Source organism: Alosa pseudoharengus, unplaced genomic scaffold (genome assembly GCF_046254945.1).
Source record: "Alosa pseudoharengus isolate Yale_2024_CS ecotype anadromous, Long Island Sound unplaced genomic scaffold, YU_APseudo_1.1 YU_APseudo_1.1_scf_23, whole genome shotgun sequence".
In the NCBI taxonomy this organism is placed as follows: Eukaryota; Metazoa; Chordata; class Actinopteri; order Clupeiformes; family Clupeidae; genus Alosa; species Alosa pseudoharengus.
The window spans coordinates 27,145,770-27,168,320 of NW_027468685.1; the positions used below are offsets into that span (position 1 = coordinate 27,145,770).

Below are 22,551 nucleotides of genomic sequence, written 5' to 3' on the forward strand. Positions count from 1 at the left end.
GACCCTAGGAAGTTTTGCAGGGTCACATCAAATCTCCACACAGTCAAAACAACACCAGTAGAGTCCTGAGAGGAGGCCAAAAGAATTTGCACTTCACATACAGTAAGACCGACAGACACACAGACAGAGTATTTACAGCATTAATTGGGACAGAATTATAGAGAGGGGCCCCTTCAGGCTGTGTGTGTGTGTGTGTGTGTGTGTGTGTGTGTGTGTGTGTGTGTGTAGGATACACATACTGTGCTATTTGTTTTGTCCAACAACTGTCCAAAGACATTTGACCTCTTTTAATGACTACAAACCTTAAAAAACAGCAATGCAGTAATCCACCCTTAAGATGATGATAGGTGAACGTTTGTGAGATAGTGGGCGATTATAACAGCTTATTGGTGCCCTCTGCTGGTGCAGTTTGAGAAGTGCAAAAAGTTAAAGAGATAGTGGTGTAATGTACACACGTACACACAGACACACACACACACACACACACACACACACACACACACACACACACACACACACACACACACACACACACACACACACACACACACACACACACACACACACACACACAATTGCTGCTTTGGCAATACAATTAACCTATTCGTCATGAATTTTGATAGAGAGACAGAGAAAGAGAAAGAGAGAGAATGTCTCAATACTGAACACCTTCTGTTCAAACTGCCACCATCATCAATAACCACAAACATGGAAGCGTTTTTGATCTTTCACGTCCTTGAACTCAACAGTAGATGAAATGTCTCTATATAGATTCCTGGATCGAGAGCTTAGTTTGTCTTCCTGCCAAGACCTAATTCTACTTCCTCCCAAAAGCAAATTTTTTGAATCAATCTCCTGCCCAGCCAAGAGTCTGATTAGTAGTCAGGCCAACACGATCCCACTGACCTCTTGTTGGCATCTTTGGGGTCTTGCCAGTTATGGCTTTTCTGTTGTGTATTAGTGATTGCAGACACTCATTGATCAGATGATAATGTATACAGTGCATGGCTCTAAATACAAACATGATTCCGCAACCAAAAGTAAACATGCTTGAAAAGCATGCTTACAGATGCAGACACACACACTCTCTCCCTCAAATACACACACACACACACACACACACACCACACACACACACACACACACACACATACACACACACATACACACACACACACAAAGAACATTAAGATCCATTTACACAAGACAACCCATAAAGCTCAATCACATATATCAACCAACATGCACACTCTCACCCTATATCAGCATGTGCATAGATAAACACTCATACTTTAACTGTTACTAGCCTTTGCATAATAGGCTAATCTTGCGTCATGAGTGTTATCAATAAATGCATTAATGAAAGCCATTTAAAACTAAATGGAGAATATATACAGAATGTACAGTATCGATGACAGGGGAGAAAACTATCCAAACAAATGGCTTCAAATCTAGGTCCATAAATGATATCTGGGGTTAAAGCAAATGGGTAAATTAAACTAGAGCATTTGATTAATACTGCAGCAACTTCTTCCTGACACTAGATGGCAGTCACATCATATTATCTTAAGGAAACAGCCTCAAGTAGCCTGCCCCACTCCATCACTGCGGAGCACCTCACGTAACCTCTCCCTTTCATCAAATGGACTCCAAACTACATCAGATACATTACACTAGATGACTTAAATCTCTCGGTCTATAAGCCTGTCTAGTCCGCATTTTCCTCCATTCTTCCAATATATAGCCTCGGCTTCCTTAGTGTTAAAGTCCATGAGTACTATGACAAACTCTCAGCCCATCTTGAGAGTTCTGGCAGACAATACAGGAATTGATGAGAGTGTCGAATGTCATTAGAAGGGATAGAACATCTGTGTCAGGGCCGGAATAATGAGCTTTGGCGGATCGCTCGATCTCCGCTAGCACTGCCGTCTCGAGGAAAATCACGGCCCCGCCATCGCCAACAGCTGTCAACACGCTTCTTATCACCCTGGAGACGTGGCGTGAGCTGAGTGCTGATATCATCTCTCCAAGGGCACACGACCCTGTGAAACTTCGGCTTTACTAGAAAATGGAAACTTCTTAGCACATCCTCAGACAAAAGTAGTGCTGAATGACAGTTTCATGACAGTGACAGTTTTGGATTGGATGAACTTCATTAATCCCCAAAGGGGAAACTGATTTGCTACCATGGACAACAGACAGCAACAAGACAAGCACAGTACAATGTACAACACATAACAATAACTACTGACACTAGACATAGACACAGAGAGCGCAATAGCCAGCATCATCACCAATACTGATTTTTGTAGGGCCTTACGTTTATTGCACATCACTGTTGATCTCTACATGGTCTCGCCTGTAACGTCTGTGCTGATTACTCGATATATAGCTCATTTGTTTATCTGTTTACACATAAACTTTAGGCAGGTGTCACCTGGTTCAAGTGTTCACCAAACAAAGCACAAACGCTTGGTGCACCTCACCTGATTATTCTTAGACCTGCATTTTTATCAGCAATCACGGAAAACAGTGTCCCAAGTTGGACTCTCATAAGGTTGAGATACTTTAACAGACACCTTGATGCTATAATCACCTACTACCCAAAGACTCCCTGGACAGATTGGGAGAACACCTGCTGCTGCCCCCCTCTCCCCTCTCAGCGGCGTCATGCAGATCCACTTCGTGTCCAGACTCACCTCCACCCGGCCATAAGCTATGAATTATGGGAATAATGTCATCACGCCATTAATAATGCTCAAGTCTGAGGTGATAATGTTATTTGTCTGGTCCGCTTTCTCATTAACCCTGAACACAATGATGCCAATGTTACTGCCCAGGCCCCCCAGCTCTCCACAACTATTCTGAGGATTGTAATTAGCGATATTGGAAGTGTCTGACGGCTGACGAGCACTGTTAATATCGGTGTCAGTTATGGAGAAATGTGACGGGGAGTTGCATTGCCTTTGACAGGCTCGTAATAACCTCCTCGGTTGTTCTGTGGGGGACAACTTTCCGTTGTTCGTGTATTTATTATTAATAAAAATTCTAAATATGACTGCCAAATATCATTACATGCATAAGTGTAAAATATGGGGGATGCGTCAAAACCGGCCAATCCCTCACACACACACACTACACACACACACACACACAGACACACACACTCCACATTTTGCCCTTCATTACATGGCTGTGTCTCGCAGTGAAATGATCAGAGGTAAATGGTGGAGGGAGGGTGGGGTGGGTGCCATAGGAGGGCGGAGGGCCAGGGTAAGTATACGAGAGTGCTTTTTGGACAGACTGAACCTCTGAGTGAAATATTGAAACATTGAGAATTGCCCAAGTAGGGTATGAATTACATCAATTTAAGTCGTTCATCCAGATAGTCAATTATTCATGATCTCTCTCTCTCTCTTTCTCTCTCTCTCTCACTTCTTGTTGCATCATTGAGAAATGATTTAGGAAATCTGTGCCTCATGATGATAGACTATTTTTCCACACACACAAGCTACTTCAAGCAACTGTTCGACTACATAATGAACTGTAACATCTGTGTTTCAACAACACACACACACACACACACACACACATACACACACACACACACACACACACACACACACACACACACACACACACACAGACACAGACACAGACACACACACACACACACACACACACACACACACTTTCCCATATAAAGTAATTGAAGCAATTGTATTCCACATTTGCGAGTCTACCAAAATCTCAAGACTTTCCCAGACGCTGCGTTTGTCACACACCGGTCACATTCAGGGATCTCTGGCCTTTAAAAGTCTAGACATAGTCAATGATATCACAGGCTCTGCACAAGCACTTTCACAAACCCCTTCTCTAGGGAAACAGTCTCTGCTAAACTCCCTTCTCTCTGACCTACTTTTCCAACACACCGCTCCGAACGTTAGGAACTTTTTCCCTGAGAACATGGAGCTGCATGGCTAACCTAGCGAAGGGGGGGGGGGGGGGGGGTTAAGAGGATTTGCTTCCTAAAGTGATTAAAGGAAACTGTTTAATCAAAACAGAGCAAATGTGTAACTTGGAGAAAAGGAAGAAGAGAAGGAAAAAGACAGAATATAAAAACACTGTACAGACTGGAGATTTAGGAGAAAAACTGATTAGCAAAAACTGTTAAACCAGAAAGCAGCAAGTGTGCAGCTAACACGAAAGGAGCAAGTGTGCAGCTAACACGAAAGGAGCAAGTGTGCAGCTAACACGAAAGCAGCAAGTGTGCAGCTAACACGAAAGCAAACTAAAAAGCAAGAACATGAAAGCTGTGTGCAGGGTGCTATTTCAGTCCTGACAGTTGTGAGGATAACCACAGACAAAGTAGGCAGCTGCTCCAAACCCACCCACCACCTCAGTCATTCACTCCCTTCCCTGACATCCTCCATACAGAAAGCCCACCAGCTCAGCAGGCCAGCTTATAATGATGTCTGCACTACATGTTTGAGAATAAAGATAGCAGCCTTTACAAAAGACCTCAAGCCATCTTCGGGCTGTAACTCAGACTCAAACATATTTCAGAATTGTAAAGGTAAAGTTGTCTGTACTGGATGTGAGAGTGGATATCACTAAGGGAAACAAGCCTGGTGTGGGCTTGGCTTGGCTGAGACTATTTAAATTCACTCATATGCTGCTAACTGGGGCATAAAGACATGAAAACACACAGACACACACACACACACACACACAAACAGAGAAAGAAAGAACAATGAGAGAGTCCTCATCACAACTGTGCATTAGGTTCTTGAATAGCAATCCTGAGAACAGAAGAAGTCATGTGGAGGACCTGTCTCGCTGAAAACACTGCAATAACACAGACACTGCAGCCAAGACCAACAGCCACGTCGAACCCAGTCTGCAGATAAACAAACCTGACAAGGCTTCACAACCAACAAAATAAAATGGAAAAATGGAAGAAAAATAAACCAAGAGGCAGAGGTTCAGATCAGATTTAGCACCAAATTTTCCATCACCAGACATCCACTTCCTACAAATTCCACCAAAAACTACAATCCCCACAATACCCTAACAGGAAGCAGGAAGTTGTACCTGAGCATTCTGGGGCAGATCCTTCTTCTGGAGGGCGGGAGAGGGCTCGGCCGAACACAGTGGGGTCACACCTCCGTTCCTCAGCCTCTCCGCTGACGGAGATTTGGGCACAGTCCACAGCGGGAGGCAATCTACATGGACAAAACAAACAACAAGAGCGTCAAAGTCACACAGACACACACACACACAAACACACACACATACAATCTCAGAAGGAGCTCAAAGTGTCAGTCAAGTACTACCAATGCCTTCCCGGATCAATGAGAGGTCATTGCACTTTGCCCAGGTCTCTGACTTACATCCACCCTGGTAGAGTGCATTGATTGATTATTGATTGGGTATTGATTGCTTCAGTCCTCCCACCCCCATCACCCAGATATTGCAGGAGGTTGTAGAGGAAGAACCGGTACCTCGATAAAGGAGTGATTCTGAGAAATCACCTAACAGAGGAACCACCTAACTAGACATTGGAACTCGGAAGCACTCACAGAACTTTCCACATTGTTCGGACGTGCCAATTCACAACTGACACAAAAGAGTCATTTAGTCAGGTTGATGCATGTGAGTCTACTGCTTAAATTTGACATTTTTTTAATGAGCAACTACATTCAGTATCAGCCACTTTCAACCACTTTCAGTATCTTTGAATTCATTTAGATGGAATATGGGCATGTGACGCACACGTGTGTCGATGCCACTTGTCCACTAGCCTACTAGTGAGTGTAAGGTTGGCAGGGAACGATAACTATAATGATAATGGGGGGAAATATCGCTCTAGCTTATTAAAACGCTGTATGGTTTGTGTGGATGTTGCCATTCATATTAGCTAGAGCTATGCTTTTTGCCGCATTGTTAGTTATCGTTCTTGGTGTGAATGGTCCTTTAGACCAGTGGTTCTTAAACTTTTTGTCTGGTGACCCCCCAAAAAACATGGGCCAAGTCTCGCGACCCCATTCTCTCTAACCGGCGGAATTTGATTTCGAAATGTTGCGAGATGGGCATTGGAAGCAGAGACAGAAAATGTCTTCTCTCATAGGTAGACTATGTCAACACCAAAGGTATAATGTTATGCCTTTGCCTAAAAACTTTTAGAAAAATGTCTTTAATCTAGACTATAGATCATTTTGTGACCCCCAGTTTAGGAACCACTGCTTTAGACAAAAAACCCATAATGCTTTGTTAAGTGCATATAACTTTGTGCACTGCTGTGCAAATTAAATGGGTTTTATGAACTGACTTCACTTGAGTGAAGGACTAGTTGGCCTGTAATTAGATGTTTTAAACTGTGGATGTAATTCACACTTCCATTCCATTCAGTTTTGATAATGTGTACAGTGTTGAGACTTTTAGTTAAGTGTTCTTCACACAGTTATGAATAGGTTTTGTACAGGGTTCATATCTGTGATAAAGATATCCTACATTCTAGAAAAACTGGAAACGTAAGCCTTAGGATACAAACGAGACAAGCCTTCTTTCTGGGTCAAACAATCGTCCCCACAACAGTTCGACCACTCAACTCATACAGGATGTTGTTAAATAGAGTGCAGCCAAGAAGACACCAACTCACCCCGATCTCAGCTGCCCAAAAAAAGCACACCTACCCACCCACCCAGCCAGCCTTCACGGTCTGTGTAAATCTGCACTGAGTCAAGGCATAAATGTCTTGACATTATGAGCGAGGGGCAATCTGCTAAGAAGGCCTGAGGTCTGCCCAGATGGTGTCAGTCCTGACAAACTGCCGGACACCATGGTGGAGCCATCAGCTGATTTGATGTTCTACATAGATCAGCCTGAAATATGTCTAGAGGGCTGAAATACATGATTGTAAAGAGCAGGTATCTAACTTTCAGTACAAGGTGTCCATGGGTGGATTATGAACCCCTGGGCCCAGATGTATTAAGGCCCCCCCACTAATTGTTGCTTATGTGGGAGGGGGGGTTTGGGGGTCCTCCCCCAGAACATTTTTAATTTGTTTAATGTGATTTCCTGTATTCTGGTGCATTTTGGGGATGGCCAATACTAAATTCAATCAGATTCATAGCCTACATCCTGATTTGTTGATATTGAGGCAATGATTCCATGCAAAGGCTTGGGCTTCAGGGCCCCCTGACCTCTTGGGCCCCTGGGCCTGGGCCCGGTAGGCCCGTGCAGTAATCCATCCCTGAAGGTGTCTGAAGTAGTTCGAGTGGCACATTTGTTGGTGCTATTGATCATATTTAACAACCCTTACAAAGTGAATGCTTGATTTGTGTGGAATGCTTGGTTTGTTTGGAATGTATGTTTGGATTGTATGGTTGTGTTTTTTCCCGTCTGTTCCAAAACGGGATTGACCAGGTGATCAGAGTTGAGTAGCAGGCACACACACACCACACCAGGCAGAGGACAGCCGTGCCACAGCATACATGCATGCAAGTCGCATACATGTGGAGAGAGAGCTTGGTCAATCCAGATCAGATCAGATCAAACATGGACACCACATGCAGATACCATATACACAGACGGCAAAAGCGTTTGATCTGGAGTTACCTTTCAGATCGTTTCCACTCCTTTACGCAAGCTGCATGGACCAGAAGACTCCCCCATCCCACCCATTCCTCTTCCGAGCCCTCAAAACCTATCCCCCTGGGCTCTCTTCTGAGTTAATAACAGGGCGATAGCATGCCAACAGCCTTCCCTAAGTGCCACTGGCAGAGCCACGCAGCTTGGTCCCACATCCGTTCAAAGCATTCAGGGTTTAGCCCCAAACAAACAAACCAACAAACAAATAAACAAAAACAATACTCTGCTCTCTTGGCCCCGGCTTCTTTTCTCCTTAATGGACGGTCATCTCCACTGAAGGGGAATATCGTGTAACACTGCAGGTTGACCAGAAGCTCAGGCCAAGCGAGAAGGAGCAGCCAAAGAAACCCTCTCTCTGCGGCAGTAATGCTTTAGGGAGAAGCGCGCACAACAGGAGGAGAGATGCTCCCCGTCAGTAGCGTTCGGGACGTACTGAAGTCACAATGCAGGGCCTTGCGTTGCGTTGTGTTGCATCCACTAGTGTCGGGAGGGTCTCTATGAACCTTATGCCCGTCCTGGTCCTGCCATGCAATGGAGGGGGGGGGGGGGGGGGGGGGACGCAGGAGCAGACCATGACCGTCCAGTTCTGCAACTCTGGGGAGCGGGAGGGAACCATGGCTGTGGCTTTCAGGACCAACACCATCCTAGGAGACTAAAGTCCGACAATAGCCCTGAATGCCACAGTGACCACTCCACACGCCAGCTTGGCAGCACTGGCATCTCACCGCACCTCACCCTCTCCCCCTCTGCCAACTTCCCTTGCAAACGAAGGCAAGGGACGCAGAGTGCAGAGCGCTAGGAAGAGGAAGGGATACAGTGAATTCGGGGCAAGGTCTCGGGTTCGGCCGCGGAGGAGTCCACGCATGAGGCGCCGCGCAGGCAGCGGAACGACGAGGACTTTTTATACTTGCGGCTGGGCGGTCCAACTCCACAACAGCCTCTGCCCATCATGCAGGGCAAGGCGACTGCAGATACAGACAAAGAGAGGGGCAGAAGGGAGAGGGGGGGGGAGAGAGAGGTGGTGTGAGGTGGTCACCCCCTGCCCCCCGTGGGCATGGTGGAGCAGTGGGTAATGTTGCCGCCCGACAATTGGGTCAGCCTGGGTTCGTTTCCCGTACCCACCGTTGAGAATCTGTGTCGATTTGGGATAAAAGCGCCGCCTAAATACCGTTCACTTCACTTTAAAACCACCTTACCCTCCTGCATGATTCGAAGCACCCTTCAAAAGTCCTGTCACTCCTGGTGTCCCGATTCCCAGTCATCAGATCCAGTGAAGGTCAGAAAGAGAGCCAGCCTTTGGTTGGAGGAAGTTTGCTTTGAAAGGTTTTTATTGGATCTGATTTTATTGTTATATTGTTGTTTTTGTCACCTGGAGGAGTTTACAAGGCATTTGACTGTTTTGGCGTTAGGCACCTCTGTGAAGCTCTTTGGCATGACATTATCTTGACTCTGGGAATTAAGTGCATAGTAAGGAAATCTTTTGACAGTCACTCTCAATTTCTTCAATCCTCCATTTGTGTTTTTCTCTGTATTCTCTCCTGCACACACACACACACACACACACACACACACACACACACACACACACACACACACACACACACACACACACTATTCTTATGTGGACATACCAGTGGCTTGCCACTTGTGGTTGTAAACAACACAGGAAATGGATGGAGCATAAAACAACAGATCATCGATATAAAGACATAATAACATGGGAACAATGATGGAAAAAAAAAAACACAACTCACACAAACAGGTCAGCAACAGCAGCAGCAGCAACAACAACAACAACAACAACAACAACAACAACAACAAAAGATGATGACAAACCACCCACAAATGCCGCCATGCACTTTCAACAACATTTATTGCATACATTCAGCTGCAACGGTCCTGAGAGGGAAGGACAGAGGCCGCAATCTACCTCCATGGGGCCCTTCCCAGGGTCCGGGGGCCCCAGGGGGAGCAGCAGGGGTGGGCCCAGGGCGGACTCACCGGAGGGTGGGTCGCGGGCGGAGGGTCCAGGCCTGGTGGTGGTGGGGGTGGAGCCCTGCTGGTGGTGCTGGTGATGGGGTTGGTGATGGGGTTGGTGGTGGTGTCCATGTCCGGAGCTCTGCTGGAGGATGCTCAGGCACTCCCCCAGGCAGCTGAGGGTGGCAGCTGAGGTGGCCTTCAGAAGGAGGAGGTCCTGGTCCAGGCAGGTGAGCGGCCCGCGGGCGGGGAGGGACTCGATGGACTGCATCAGGCTCTTCTGCTGACCCTCGGCCTGGGACATCACCTGCAAGGAGGGAGGAGAGAGGAGTATGTGTGAGGGATGGATTGGATGGAGTGAGTGAGTGTGAGAGAGAGAGAGAGAGAGAGAAAGACACAGAGGCGAGAAGGAGTGCAAAGGAAGGAAGGAGAGAGAAGGAAAGAAAGAAGGAGAGAGAAGGAAAGAAATAAGAGGACTGAGTGTGAGAAGGGGAGAGACAAAAAGGGGAGAAAAGGAAAGGGGGTGAGATAGGTAGAGAAAGGCAGAAAGGGAAGAGGGATAAAAAGGAATAAGGAGAGAGCCGAGGGAGAGAGAGAGAGAGAACAAAATGAAGGAAGGTGAATTGGGGGGGTAATTAGCCAGAACGATAAAGTGAGAGAACGAGTAGGAAAGAAAAGAGAAAGAAAGAAAAGGAGAGATCAGAGGAAGGTAAGACAGGGTGGGAGGGAGATATACTTTCAGACGAAGGACAAAGCAGAGAGAAGAACTTGCAAATTCTCACTTGAAAGAGACCAGGAGAGTCTTTAAATGTCACCCAAATGTTCCTCTGACATGTCCTTGTCATTTCACTTCATTTTTCCCATTCTCAAAGTGCTCCCTTTACCATCACTTCAATTAAACATGGTCTTCTGCCGAAGGCACTTACGATATCTGCCCAATCCTCTGCCACAGCCAAGGACCTTCTGAGACATTAATAAAGTAACACTGTCCTAGTACGCTGTCTGACACCATAGCTAAACTCACAGAACTTCCATTCCTCCACTACCACTACACTGCAACCTTTTACACCTGGGAGGCAGATGGGCTTCGATTAAAACTTCCATCTCCATTGGGCGGAGGGCTCCGAGGTTGACAGTGATCGATGAGGGCTCTAATGATGATTAATATCTACTGTTAGTTTGGTCATACAGCGCCATGCATCTTTCTCTTGCTTGTCTGTCTCATCCTTGCCCCGGCTCCCCCGCTAATTTGTTTTGGGTTAAATCTCTTTTTTTCCATGTCTAGCTGTGGGTGTCTTAAGCTTTGTCTGAATGTTTTGCTGACCTTGCCCTGATCGCAAAAGGGGGTCAGACGCACAGCGGGATCTTTTCAACCCACTCACAAATGCTTCCTCAGAAGCCACATTCCTAATCTGTGACCGGGCTTCTAAAATGTCTGCTCTGAGCGAGCGCGTGCTGGGGTGGGTAATTCCCTTGAAGTCTCCAAGGTCTTGTCTTTGCTTCCGTCATCCACATTCAGCAATCAATGTAACTACCATGTAGTATGAATCATCCCATAGTCAGAGGCAGCCTAGATAGCTCCACGATGAGAGCCACTCGCAGTTTATAGATCAGCATCAGAGTAATGCCTTGGTCACAAGGGCAACACAGGAGAGAAACAAAGACAGTTGCTATTAATGTTCAATGAGAGCTTGCAAAATTTGCGAGCTAAAAAGCAAGTGGCTGTGGTTTCAACAAGTAGGTACAAAAATAGGCCAGAGGTCTATTATTATGGCAATGCAGAGTGATGCGACATGACGGCTACAAATGGGAGTGAACACAGTGTGACAAACATTGCTGAAACAACTGAGCAGTTATGCATAGCCTACTGGTCAGTTATGCATAGCCTACTGGTCAGTTATGCATAGCCTACTGGTCAGTTATGCATAGCCTACTGGTCAGTTATGCATAGCCTACTGGTCAGTTATGCATAGCCTACTGGTCTAGTTCTCTTATCTGACAACCACAAACTAAGAATGTCTATGTTGTCTCCCTCTGGTGTTACTTGTGTGACGGACAGATTGCAGCAGGGTGACACCTGGGACAGGAGCAGCATCTGGGCCGGATCTGGGTCAGACTGGGGCCGAAAGGACCCAAAAGGACCCAAAAGTGGCCCACCGGGTTTGAGTCCAACCTGGGTCATTTCCTGGTCCCACCCCATCTCTCTCTCCTTCCTGTCTGCCTCTTCGCTCTCTGTCATAATGAAAAAGCCCCAAAAATATACTTTAAAAATATACTTTTAAGCCCCAAAAATACACTTTAAAAATATACTTTAAAAAATTATAAGGAGATCCATATTTCCTTATATGGGCAAAGATGGCAGCTTTGGGTCCTTTTTGTAGGCGAATTTCAGAGGTCTATACAGATTGAGGTACAGTTCAGTAGAGGCCTAGGCCAACTAAAAACTATTTACCACTTACAGTATTGGCAAATAGGTTGGCAAAACTATTTCCAAAGCATGTCAAATTAACAATAAAGCTGTATGAAATTCTGCAAAATCGTGAACACAGACCACATATAAGAATATGGTGTAAAATCAGCTGATTATAATTGTACCATCAGGTACAGGTACGTCATCAGGACCGTATTTCCCCAGCTGGAACAGATTTGCTGTGGCAGGATCTGGGTTATTTGCGATGCTATAAATGAATGGATAGCAGGGTTACTTTGTGAGCCTGTGCAATATGAATGGATCCAGCAAAGGCTACACACAGCGCTGACCGCATCCTTCATCTGCAGATGTTTGGACATCTCGATTGAGTTTATAATACACACATGGTCCTCCTCCTCTCCCATGTAAAGAGATGGAGGAGGGATGAGAGTGGTGCTTTCAGCTACAATGTATCCCATTTAGCTAATGGTCCAGCTCTCGAAATATTAACAGAAACAAATGAGCTACTGCAGCACTACCGGTGAAATATGACACAGATGATATTACGGTTCAGCTGATACGTTTCTCTCTCTCTCTCTCTCTCTCATTTAAAAAAGGAAGAGGTTGCAAAAGTAAACCTGCTCACCCTATGATATTTCCGGATCGATTTTTCCTAATACGAGCCGAGAGCGATTGGCTGAGTGATGCGATGTGACCTACATTTCGCTCAATCTGAATGATGAACACGCACAGAGCCTTGGCACACGTTGGTGCGGGGAGAAAGTGGTCAAAATAAAGGGAGTCCTTTAAAACGATCTCCTTTTAAGTGAACTCACACAGTGAAGCACTACAATGAGTTAACACACAAACACACACCTACGCACACTTGAATACACAATGTTTGGGGTTATGGTGTAATTACATAGTTAGTAGTGAGGAATAAACTCACAGCCCAGGTAGTTACTTTAGCTACTGAGGCTCACTGATGGGATGTTCAGTGTCTGAAAGCGGCCAAACAAATGAAACATTGCCAAAAACCCAGAAATAAGCAGCCTGATATTTCCCTCTTATAATCACACTCCCACATTTTTCACAGCTATCAAGATGTTTACCGCCATATATAACCCACGCTAGAGCCACATCTCCCTCAATTCCATATGGAGATTCACAGGCCTTCAGATTCGACTTCACAGGCAGCAATGCCATTACAAGTACACAGCAATCTAACTGATACTGAAGTCACAGTGCATTTACTTTCATTTAGTCACTGCCTTCACACAAAGTGACGGTATTGTTAGTTACTATTAAACTCAAGAACCCAGGTATCAAGCCCAGGTTGCTTCCCATTTTGAAAAGAAGGCTAGTCCGTGTAGTATAGACCCAGGATGCTGTGTAAGTGCCCTATCGACTGAATAATTTGCCTGTATTGTTGCCTGTGTGTGTGTGTGTGTGTGTGTGTGTGTACGTGTGTGTGTGTGTGTGAGAGAGAGAGAGAGAGAGAGAAATCCACATCCAGCCAAACTGGCACAGAATGCTGACCTTGAAATAGCTGTAGATTTCAGAACAAAAAAATGCTGTTCTGCAGCAATACTGCAATACAGAACAGAGTGAAGAACAGTGCAGAACAGAGTGAAGAACAGTGCGGAACAGAGTGAAGAACACAGTGTGGAACAGAGTGAAGAACACAGTGCGGAACCGAGTGAAGAACAATGTGGAACAGCGTGAAGAACACAGTGTGGAACAGAGTGAAGAACACAGTGCGGAACAGAGTGAAGAACACAGTGCGGAACCGAGTGAAGAACAATGTGGAACAGAGTGAAGAACACAGTGCGGAACAGAGTGAAGAACACAGTGCGGAACAGAGAGGAACAGAGCTACATAAATTCTCTAAAGACCTCTGGAGGCCGCAGTGGCTGTCATGGGCTCAGCAGCAGCAAAACAATTTAAGATGAGCTCCACTCGTAAATAAAGTGAATAATGCAAAACTACATACTATCAAAGCTTCACAGACTCGGGCAGCAATGCCAGCACAAGTACACAGCAATCTAACTGCTTTTCACTTAGTCATAGCCTTCACACAAAGTCACTTTGTGTGAAGCTTGATACCTGGGCTCTATTAAATTCAGAGCCCAGGTATCAAGTCCAAGGCCTTTAGCACCTTGCTATACCTGTTGTTTCATATGAATATGCCTGTTATATGTTAGCAGCCTCAAGATTAATTGTCAAGATTAAAAGAGATTACTTTCAAGAGTATACTGTAAGAGCAGTGGCAAGGAGCAGGGAAGAACTTTCCCAAACACACCTCATGTTCATACATATTACACATTTAATTATTAGTCTTCCTTTTTATTTCCTTCATCCTCTTGCTTTCTGCACACAGACATACACGACACAGACCACTCACTCACACACACACACTAGAGAGGAGGGTGAGAAAGAGAGAAGAGAGAAGAGACACGTGCACACTAATTGACCCAGACAGCCCTCTTGGCCAGTGTCTCTTCCAGATAGTCCAGAACAGCCGCTCTCTGCTGTATTTAAGTGGAGGTGGACTGTACAGCAGTCACCTGGTCGACAGGCCTGAAACACGAGCCGAGTGCCCGACGCCGATCGCCTGAGCCATGGACCCCTTCATCACTACTCCGCCCTCCACACAACATAAAACTCTCATCTCTCCACATGCTCTGCCACACAATAAGATGCCCACCTATCCAAGTTAATACAAGGACTCAAAGTGAAGAAAACCATAATAAAAAAAAGGTTTTAATAATAAAGTTATTAATAATAATGTTTTCTCATAAGGGATTATATCACTTGAAATCATAATAACAAAAAACAATAAAGAGACAAGCATGCAGGTTACCTTTCAGACTTGATAGAACACTTCAGATGTCTGCTGTGTGGTTTTAACTGCCTCTGTGTGCAAAGCAAAAAGCTATACACAGTCTCGCCTTGCCATATTCTACACTGGGCTTTTTGTGGGCTGAACGAAAGGAAATGAAATTCACAGCAACTGCCATTCAAAGTCAGCGTCTAGGTAATTATTCTGCTCAAGTGGGACCACGTCCGTCTCATCAAGGTCACCTCCCACCACAGTCCTGCACACGGATGCTGCGGCAGACACATTAATCCAGTGAATTCCACTTAATAAATTAAGTTACTGATGTGGCGGTGACTCAGGCTCATGCAATTAAGAGCAGTAATTAATGTAGTGCAACACGTGGCCCCAGCATGATTGTCAACACAAGTACAGACGAGCAACTCCGTCACCTCTAGATGTCTGTGTTTGACTGCGGTCTCACAGGACTAGATGTAACTTTGGCATGCCATGACAGGAATACAAAGCCTGGCGATGACTCGCTGAAAAGGTGATTTTAAATGTCAACCACAATCGACAGGAACAAAGCTCGCTGTGCTTCCTTTGAAAAACAATCCATAGTTTGACAAGTGCACTTATCATTTTTGCCATTTTCTTTTCTTTTTTTTTAAATCTGCAAGACTTCATGAACATTGCCTTCACCAGGTGACTGTCTGTTTTAAAATATTCTTCACACTCTAATTAATCCACTCCCATGTGGTCATGTCTAGATATACATTCTCATACACTCATGACTCTGTGAGGCTAGTCTGACCAGATACAAGCACTTGTGGGAAGTTACCTTGAGACCATGACACTACAATCACAGTCAAGCATGGCTGGACATGTTGCACTACAGCCTTCAGTACAGGCTTCACTACATTAGCGTTGCACTCACAGGCCAGGTAGTTCCTGGGAACACCCTGAGTGGGTACAAACTGTTTTACTGATAAAAACACTGATGGTACAACCATTGCAAAACACAGGAATTGAAGTATTTTTAGCTGAAGGGTAATTAGTTTGACTTTGTTTGGATTGAGTAAAGGGAGGCAATGAAATCTCAGTCCTCACAGACTCTGTTTCTGCAGCACAGGCTACATGTTATCCCCCAAGAAGCAGCTACTCTTAGACATTCTGGAACCATCATCTTTCTCTCCATCCCTCTCTCTCTGTCTCTCTTTCTCCATCCCTCTCTCTTTTTCTCTCCATCCCTCACTCTCCATCTCTCTCTCAATTCCTCTCACTTCCTCCATCTCTCTTTTTTGTCTCTCCCTCTGTCATGCAAACTCTCACTCACAAACACACACGCACACACTCAGATAAATGGCCCTGCACCAGACCTAGACATTATGGCCATCATGAAACAGTCAAACAGTAAAGCACAACCACTCGAAAGTGTGTGTGTGTGTGTGTGTGTGTGTGTGTGTGTGTGTGTGTGTGTGTGTGTGTGTGTGTGTGTGTAACTATGCGTGTGTGTGTGTGTGTGTGTGTGTGTGTGTGTGTGTGTGTGTGTGTGTGTGTGTGTTAGAATCGAACCCCAACACAATCAGAGGACAAGAATGATAAAAAGTAGGGAAAGCAACCAATGGGTGTAAATGAGGTTACAAAAACAAAGGGAACCATTAGAACCCTCTGGAGGACTAAATAAACACTAACCACATAGCCCCGCATCAAGGGCACAAAATATGTCGCTACTTCATAGAGACATCTTAAAACACATTTAAATTTAAATAAACTCTATCTTCCGTGGTGAAGTGAAAAAATAAGCGAGACATTTAATTAGCGAAACACTCCATCTCACTCTACAGTGTTTATTAAAAGTGGAGAGCCGGCTAATGTTGGTTGACACACCACTCACTTCCTTCTGGCAGTGTGATGTCTTGGCTGGAGAAGATGTCTGTCTGTGAGCATCTTAACCCTGAGGGCTCATCACAAGCTCCTGCACTTAGTTAGAGATGACCGAAGGTCCGGCCGACTGCACAGGGTGAGAAGAAACGACTGGACACAGCTGTCTGGGAAATAAACATTGCAGTCTGCCTGTTCAGAGTCACACAATTTAAGACAAAAAAAAACAGTGAAATTCACTGTAGACGAAAAGGCTGAACTCCACTGAGTAAGAAAATACATTTAGTTCCAGCTCTGACATTTCCAAGACAAAAGCTTCCAATTGAAAATGTTCCAGGAAAGGTCTCCTGTGCCAAGGTTCTTGGTAAAAAGGTTCCAGGTATGGTTCCTGGTGCGGTTCCTGGTGCCATTCAGCTCCGCTACAGCCACTTTCCCTGTGGGCAATGTGCCTTTTTTCTCTCTCTCTCCCTCCTTTCTCCGAATCCCACTGCCTCCATTATGCAGTGCACCTGATGTTGCTGAAAGAATGACTGACTGAATGAATGAAATAAAAGAGCCCATCTCTATTCCAGGTAGCAAATTGCATTTGAAACCCAGATGAGGATGGACTGGGGAGCACAGCAGGGCATCCTGCCTGCCTGCCCTGCCTGCCTGCCTGCCAGCTGGGTATCCATCCGCCCTGTCTGTCTGTCTGTCTGTCTGTCTTTCTAGACCTGCCTGCCTGAAACCCTGCCTGGCCCTGAATGGCCCTGGCTGTGGCTCTGGAAAGTCTCAACCAAGGCCGCATAATGATGATGGACCAGGTCAGGCTGAGTCTGTTGTTCTCCGTCCTCCATTAGAGAGGAGAGGAGGGTCAGCAGCAGGCCTGGTTTAGGGGCGAGGCTGTGGGGGTGGAGAGGGGGAGTGGAGTGGAGTGGGTGTTGCCCCAGCGACTGGAATTCTAAGAAGCTCTTTAATGGAAGCGAGTGCAGGTAATAATACGGGGCCTGTGCTCTCTTTGTGGGTGAACTACAGGAACACTGTCTACCTGGGGAGGGATTCGGTTACGGCTAATCTCAGGGCCGAAGGCTGGGGGAGAAAGAGACACTCACACTCGAACGAGCGCGCACACACACACACATTTGCACACACACGCACACACACAGTCTGGTGAAGGCCTTCATTGTTTTAAGAGTTTCCAGATCAGTAAAGGTGGGCTGGCCTAAAAAAGGTAAAAGGGGGAAACTTATTTTCCTTACCACTGTGCACTTAATACAAATATGAGCAAACTAAATTAATTATTTATTATAATATATGATTTATCTTCCCAAATCTAATATAATAAATGGAGACCACTTTCAATATCCTTTCCTTAAAATTGCCCTGAAGGTGTGCATTGCTATATTAAAAAATACACCCTGTGGAGCTGAGCACCTGTTGGCAGTCATTTTGTGCACAAAAGCATACGCCATCAGCCATGATAGCATGCTGCTGAATACAACACCCAGCGGGAGTGACACATCTCTTCTCCTTTCAGGATCTTCGCTCGCATTGCCCATATTTGTGTGAGCCATTCAAACGCATGTGTCCAAAGCATCAGACCCGTGCCGCCCCAGGGTGAGTGAGATAAAGGAATGGCCATCCGTGTGTATTGTGATGGAGGCTGCCGCAGAGGGAGTATTGCTCTCTTGTACTGATAACCCCACTGATTAATCACATGATTACCCACATACTGTGTACAATTACATTGTGGATCATGTGGGGAATCTCCTAGACTAGCTTGATTTGATTTGACAATAAATTAACAAGGTATGGTTAGAACGAGTAAATATGCGGAGAAACGATTCACAAATTATACTATTTATGTGACAAAAGAGATATTTCTGTAAGTGATTTTCTTTATGGTATTAACCAATATCAAACATGAAGATTACAGATTAAGAGCAATATATGGATCGAATAGTGTCTTATCACCTGAATGTAAAGTCAAGACACACACGTTAATTTCTGTTAAGAAGGCAATAACTCCGTAATCTATTAATAAATCATTACACATGAGCGCCACGCTAGCAATAAATGTATGTTTCAGTGTTCAACACACATTCCAAAACAACAGTCCTCTACTCCACAGCTCCCAGGGATGCTCGTCTTTGCTGTTACAGCCCGAGGCAACATTCACCACCATCATCTCCTGATGCTTCCGTCTCGAGTGGAACTCAATTCAAACCCAGTGAGGCTCATCTTAACTTCATAATTCAGAGCGTAAGGATCTCCCTTCCTGTTGATTACCGGAGAGAGACTCAATCCGACTACACAGAAAGCCACGAATGAGGTACGGTGCTCCGCTAAGATGAGCTCTGAAGATCAGACTGTCAAATGTACTTTTTCTCTACAGTAATGGCACCGACCTGATGAGACAATTCTGAAGTTCTCGGAAACAGACAATGACTATGCATTTCTAATATCAACAGCCATATCACTTCATCACAGGTTTATTACTACCAAATCATAACACAAAGTCCCACTCTTTACTACCTTTACATATAAACATATTTGGAATAAAAGTATCTGCCAAGGAGCTTTATGTAAATAATAAGATACTTCAAACAGAAAGTCATGATATTCATATTCATACTGAGTTCAGTTTAGCCTGGGTTTTCCCATGCTGCCTTGCGCGTGCGATTTTATTCACGCTGCTAGGCAGCCTGGATTCCATGGACTTTGTTTTCACCTCAACGAAGGAACCAATCACAGAACGGAGGGGGGACAGCAAGACGATGACGACACACCGAAGCGGTTATGAGCTACGTACAGATGCATTTGACAGACATTCGTAGCACCCAATAAACAGCTGGACATTTGTAAACCACGTTTCAAATACGAAAAAATGAGTAGTACCCAGACCCCGTCTCAATGAGCCAGGCTAAGTTCAGTTCCATGTCACTTGGCAATGTCAGGGTAGCCTATTATCTGAAAGTCCTTCACAGAAACTAAAGACTGACATACTCCTGACTAGACTGAAGATGCAATGGCGACTAAAAGATTCCATTAGAAAGTCCAGAAGCTGAACCAACCATTTATTGTATACCATATATTTTAAGTACACCATCTTCACTTAGTTATCACATTATTGTTTAATTCCTGGGTGTATAAGACTGTGCGCACAAAATCACTTATAAGATTACTTCAAAGTGTTGATCACATTGTAGCATGAAAACTCTCAGTATCTCTCTTTGGGAACATATCCAGTTCTCATCTAATGAGAGTGCTGATGCCTTATTGTGGTGGTACAACTGGGCACTGAGTCAGTGTCGAAGCTCACAGCACCGAATGATTAAAAAGCCAAGGCTTGGCACTCATTGATCACGGCATTAAACCAACGCTCGGAGGACCTGCGGAGGAGGAGTCATCAGATAAGCCTCTCATTTAGAGCAGGGCAACATTCTTCTAATAAGTCTAATACTGTCAACTTAATGACTTCAGGGCCTTAATATCACCCACCATGCGCGCCTGCAGGTGTACGTCCGTACGCACTGTGCGTACCATCAGGCTACTCAACAAGAGAACATTTCCTGTGTGTGTGTTTTGGCCCACCATACCTTCCCAACTATGGACAGTATCCCATTAGCTGCATGCCATCGGGCTACAATTTACAATTTTCTATTGAAGTTAGTGAACACGTTATCAAAATTAACGCGCACACATCTTGTTTGAGCAGGAGAGAGAGAATACGCACGCAGGCACGCAACTAGGCTACTTGTTTTCTTTTACTCGGCTATCTATATTATCAGCACACAATGTTGAGCTAATTCACTAACCCAATACTCATCATGGATATCACAAGTTTAAACAACGAAAACAGAATGAATTGATGCAGCAAATCTAGGAGTTATTCCAGATGGGCAAGAACAAGGTGGGCAATTGCTTGTCAGAACGTTAGACTGCATTAGACAGCTGTTTAAAGCCAGACGTCACGGTAAGCTAGAACAAAACTAAAGGTAACTTTAGCCTGTATAGGGCTGTATCAAGTTGTCCAAATGAATAGGTCATTGAAGACGTTGTTGTTGTATTATTGCATGTGAATGATGCTATGCTATGTAAACCGGGAAACGGACAAATATTGTCCACGCGTGAATTTGTTTTGCGGGGGGGGGATGGGTGTGCGTACCATAGCATTAATTCCTGCAGGCGCCCCTGTCACCTACTGTGCTTGAGAAATCTTAACCAGTGCTGATCTGAAGGATTTCCAAATCCACTCCGTTTACAGTATCATTTAAATGCTGTTGTTTCATAACAACATAAGCTGTAAATGTTTGTCTAATTGAGAGCGACACATCTTCATAATCGCTGGCATGTTTAATCAGATTAAAAGGAGTGAGGTGTAAATCAGAAATGAAGAGGATGTCTGTGAAAAACGAATATCACAGAGTGCATTTGGACACGGCTGCCTTGCCTAGTCTTTGACAAGAGACTTCAGACTGTCTCCATGGTCAACGTCTATAAAGTCTGTCTTGTCAGACATATGCAGCAAAACAATTTAAGACGAGCTCCACTCGTAAATAAAGTGAATAATGCAAAACTACATACTATCAACGCTTGTAAAGCTCATGGTGCTAAAATCAAATAGTTTAGATTATATGGAACATTTTTGTGTTAAATGCTTTTTTTGCAATGCTCTTCCTCTTTTATTCCAATTTTCCAAAGTTCATGTATTTAGTCTCTGCGTTTCTTTAATATACTCGAAAACTAGTTGCACAAATTGAAATGAAGCTGAAAACTTAGGTTTGAAACATGTAGAATTCTGCCATCACACGCACTCATATGCACTTAAGAAAAGGTTTTAAAGGTTGATCTTTAAGGGTGGATTTCAAGGGATAGCTTTTGTAATGTTATGTAATTCATCAATTACGGGTGAAACGTTAAAATGACGTTTTAACAGTTTAAAAAAAAAAAAAAAAAACTTTTGGGTTGGCAATGCGGCGCAACTGGCTCCAGCGCTCATACCATATTTGGGTACACGTGCCCACAGGAACCTGGATTTGAGTCCGTCCTAGGGTCATTTTCTGATCCCACCCCCTCTCTCTGTCTCTGTCTCTGTGTCTGTCTCTGTGTCTGTCTCTGTGTCTGTCTCTGACTCCCACTTGCTTCTGGTCACTCTCTTCATTGTCGTGCTGAATTAAAGCCATAAAATCCCCCCAAAAAACACACACAAAATCGCTGCATATGTGAGAAGAGCTTAAGGGTGACCAGGAGGCACTGACCTCTTTGACCTCTTGCAGTCGGGAGGGGTACTGGTTCTTGGCCCGGCGGGCAGCGGCAGGCGACTTGTGGTGGGTGATGGTGACGATGTTGCTAGGCGCCCCGGGGTGGCCCAGGTGCCTCTGGGAGCCGGGAGAGGAGGAAGCGGAGGCGGGCGGGATGTGAGGAAGGACAGAGAAACTCCTCGTCCGACCAGAAGAGCCCTGAGAGAGAGGGAGGGAATGAGAGAGATGGAGAGAATGAGCGGGGGGGGGGGTGAGGGAGAGAGAGAAAGAATTGGCCAGATTGTTTCAATCAGACAGATAAATCCACAGTTGTTTACTTTGAATACATTCATCTGTGTGTTTCTCTGTGTGTGTGTGTGTGTGTGTCATTTATGCAGCAAGCTCAAATACTACACATAGTCAACTCATGTGAAAGAAATGAGCTTCTCTCTTCCCAAATGCCTATAGCATAATAGGTTTATGACTTTAAATATGTAGTGTTGCCATGCTTCATCTTTCTGCACAGAGAAAACCTCAGAATCAGCTGCTATAGTCATTAAGGGGTTCATAAAAAGAACATCAGAGAG

At 44.9% G+C, this 22,551-nt stretch overlaps 1 protein-coding gene across 1 annotated transcript in view; it reads right to left on the reverse strand.

Moving 5' to 3' along the window:
* Window positions 1–22,551, reverse strand: part of osbpl10a (oxysterol binding protein-like 10a) — a 75,352-nt gene that overhangs the window by 16,805 nt on the left and 35,996 nt on the right. Inside the window, exons 5-7 of the mRNA XM_076302179.1 lie at window positions 21,983–22,183; window positions 9,655–9,937; window positions 5,095–5,225 (exon numbers count right to left, since the gene is read on the reverse strand). Coding sequence (XP_076158294.1) covers window positions 5,095–5,225; window positions 9,655–9,937; window positions 21,983–22,183 — 615 coding nt within the window. The remainder of the gene's footprint in view (window positions 1–5,094; window positions 5,226–9,654; window positions 9,938–21,982; window positions 22,184–22,551) is intronic.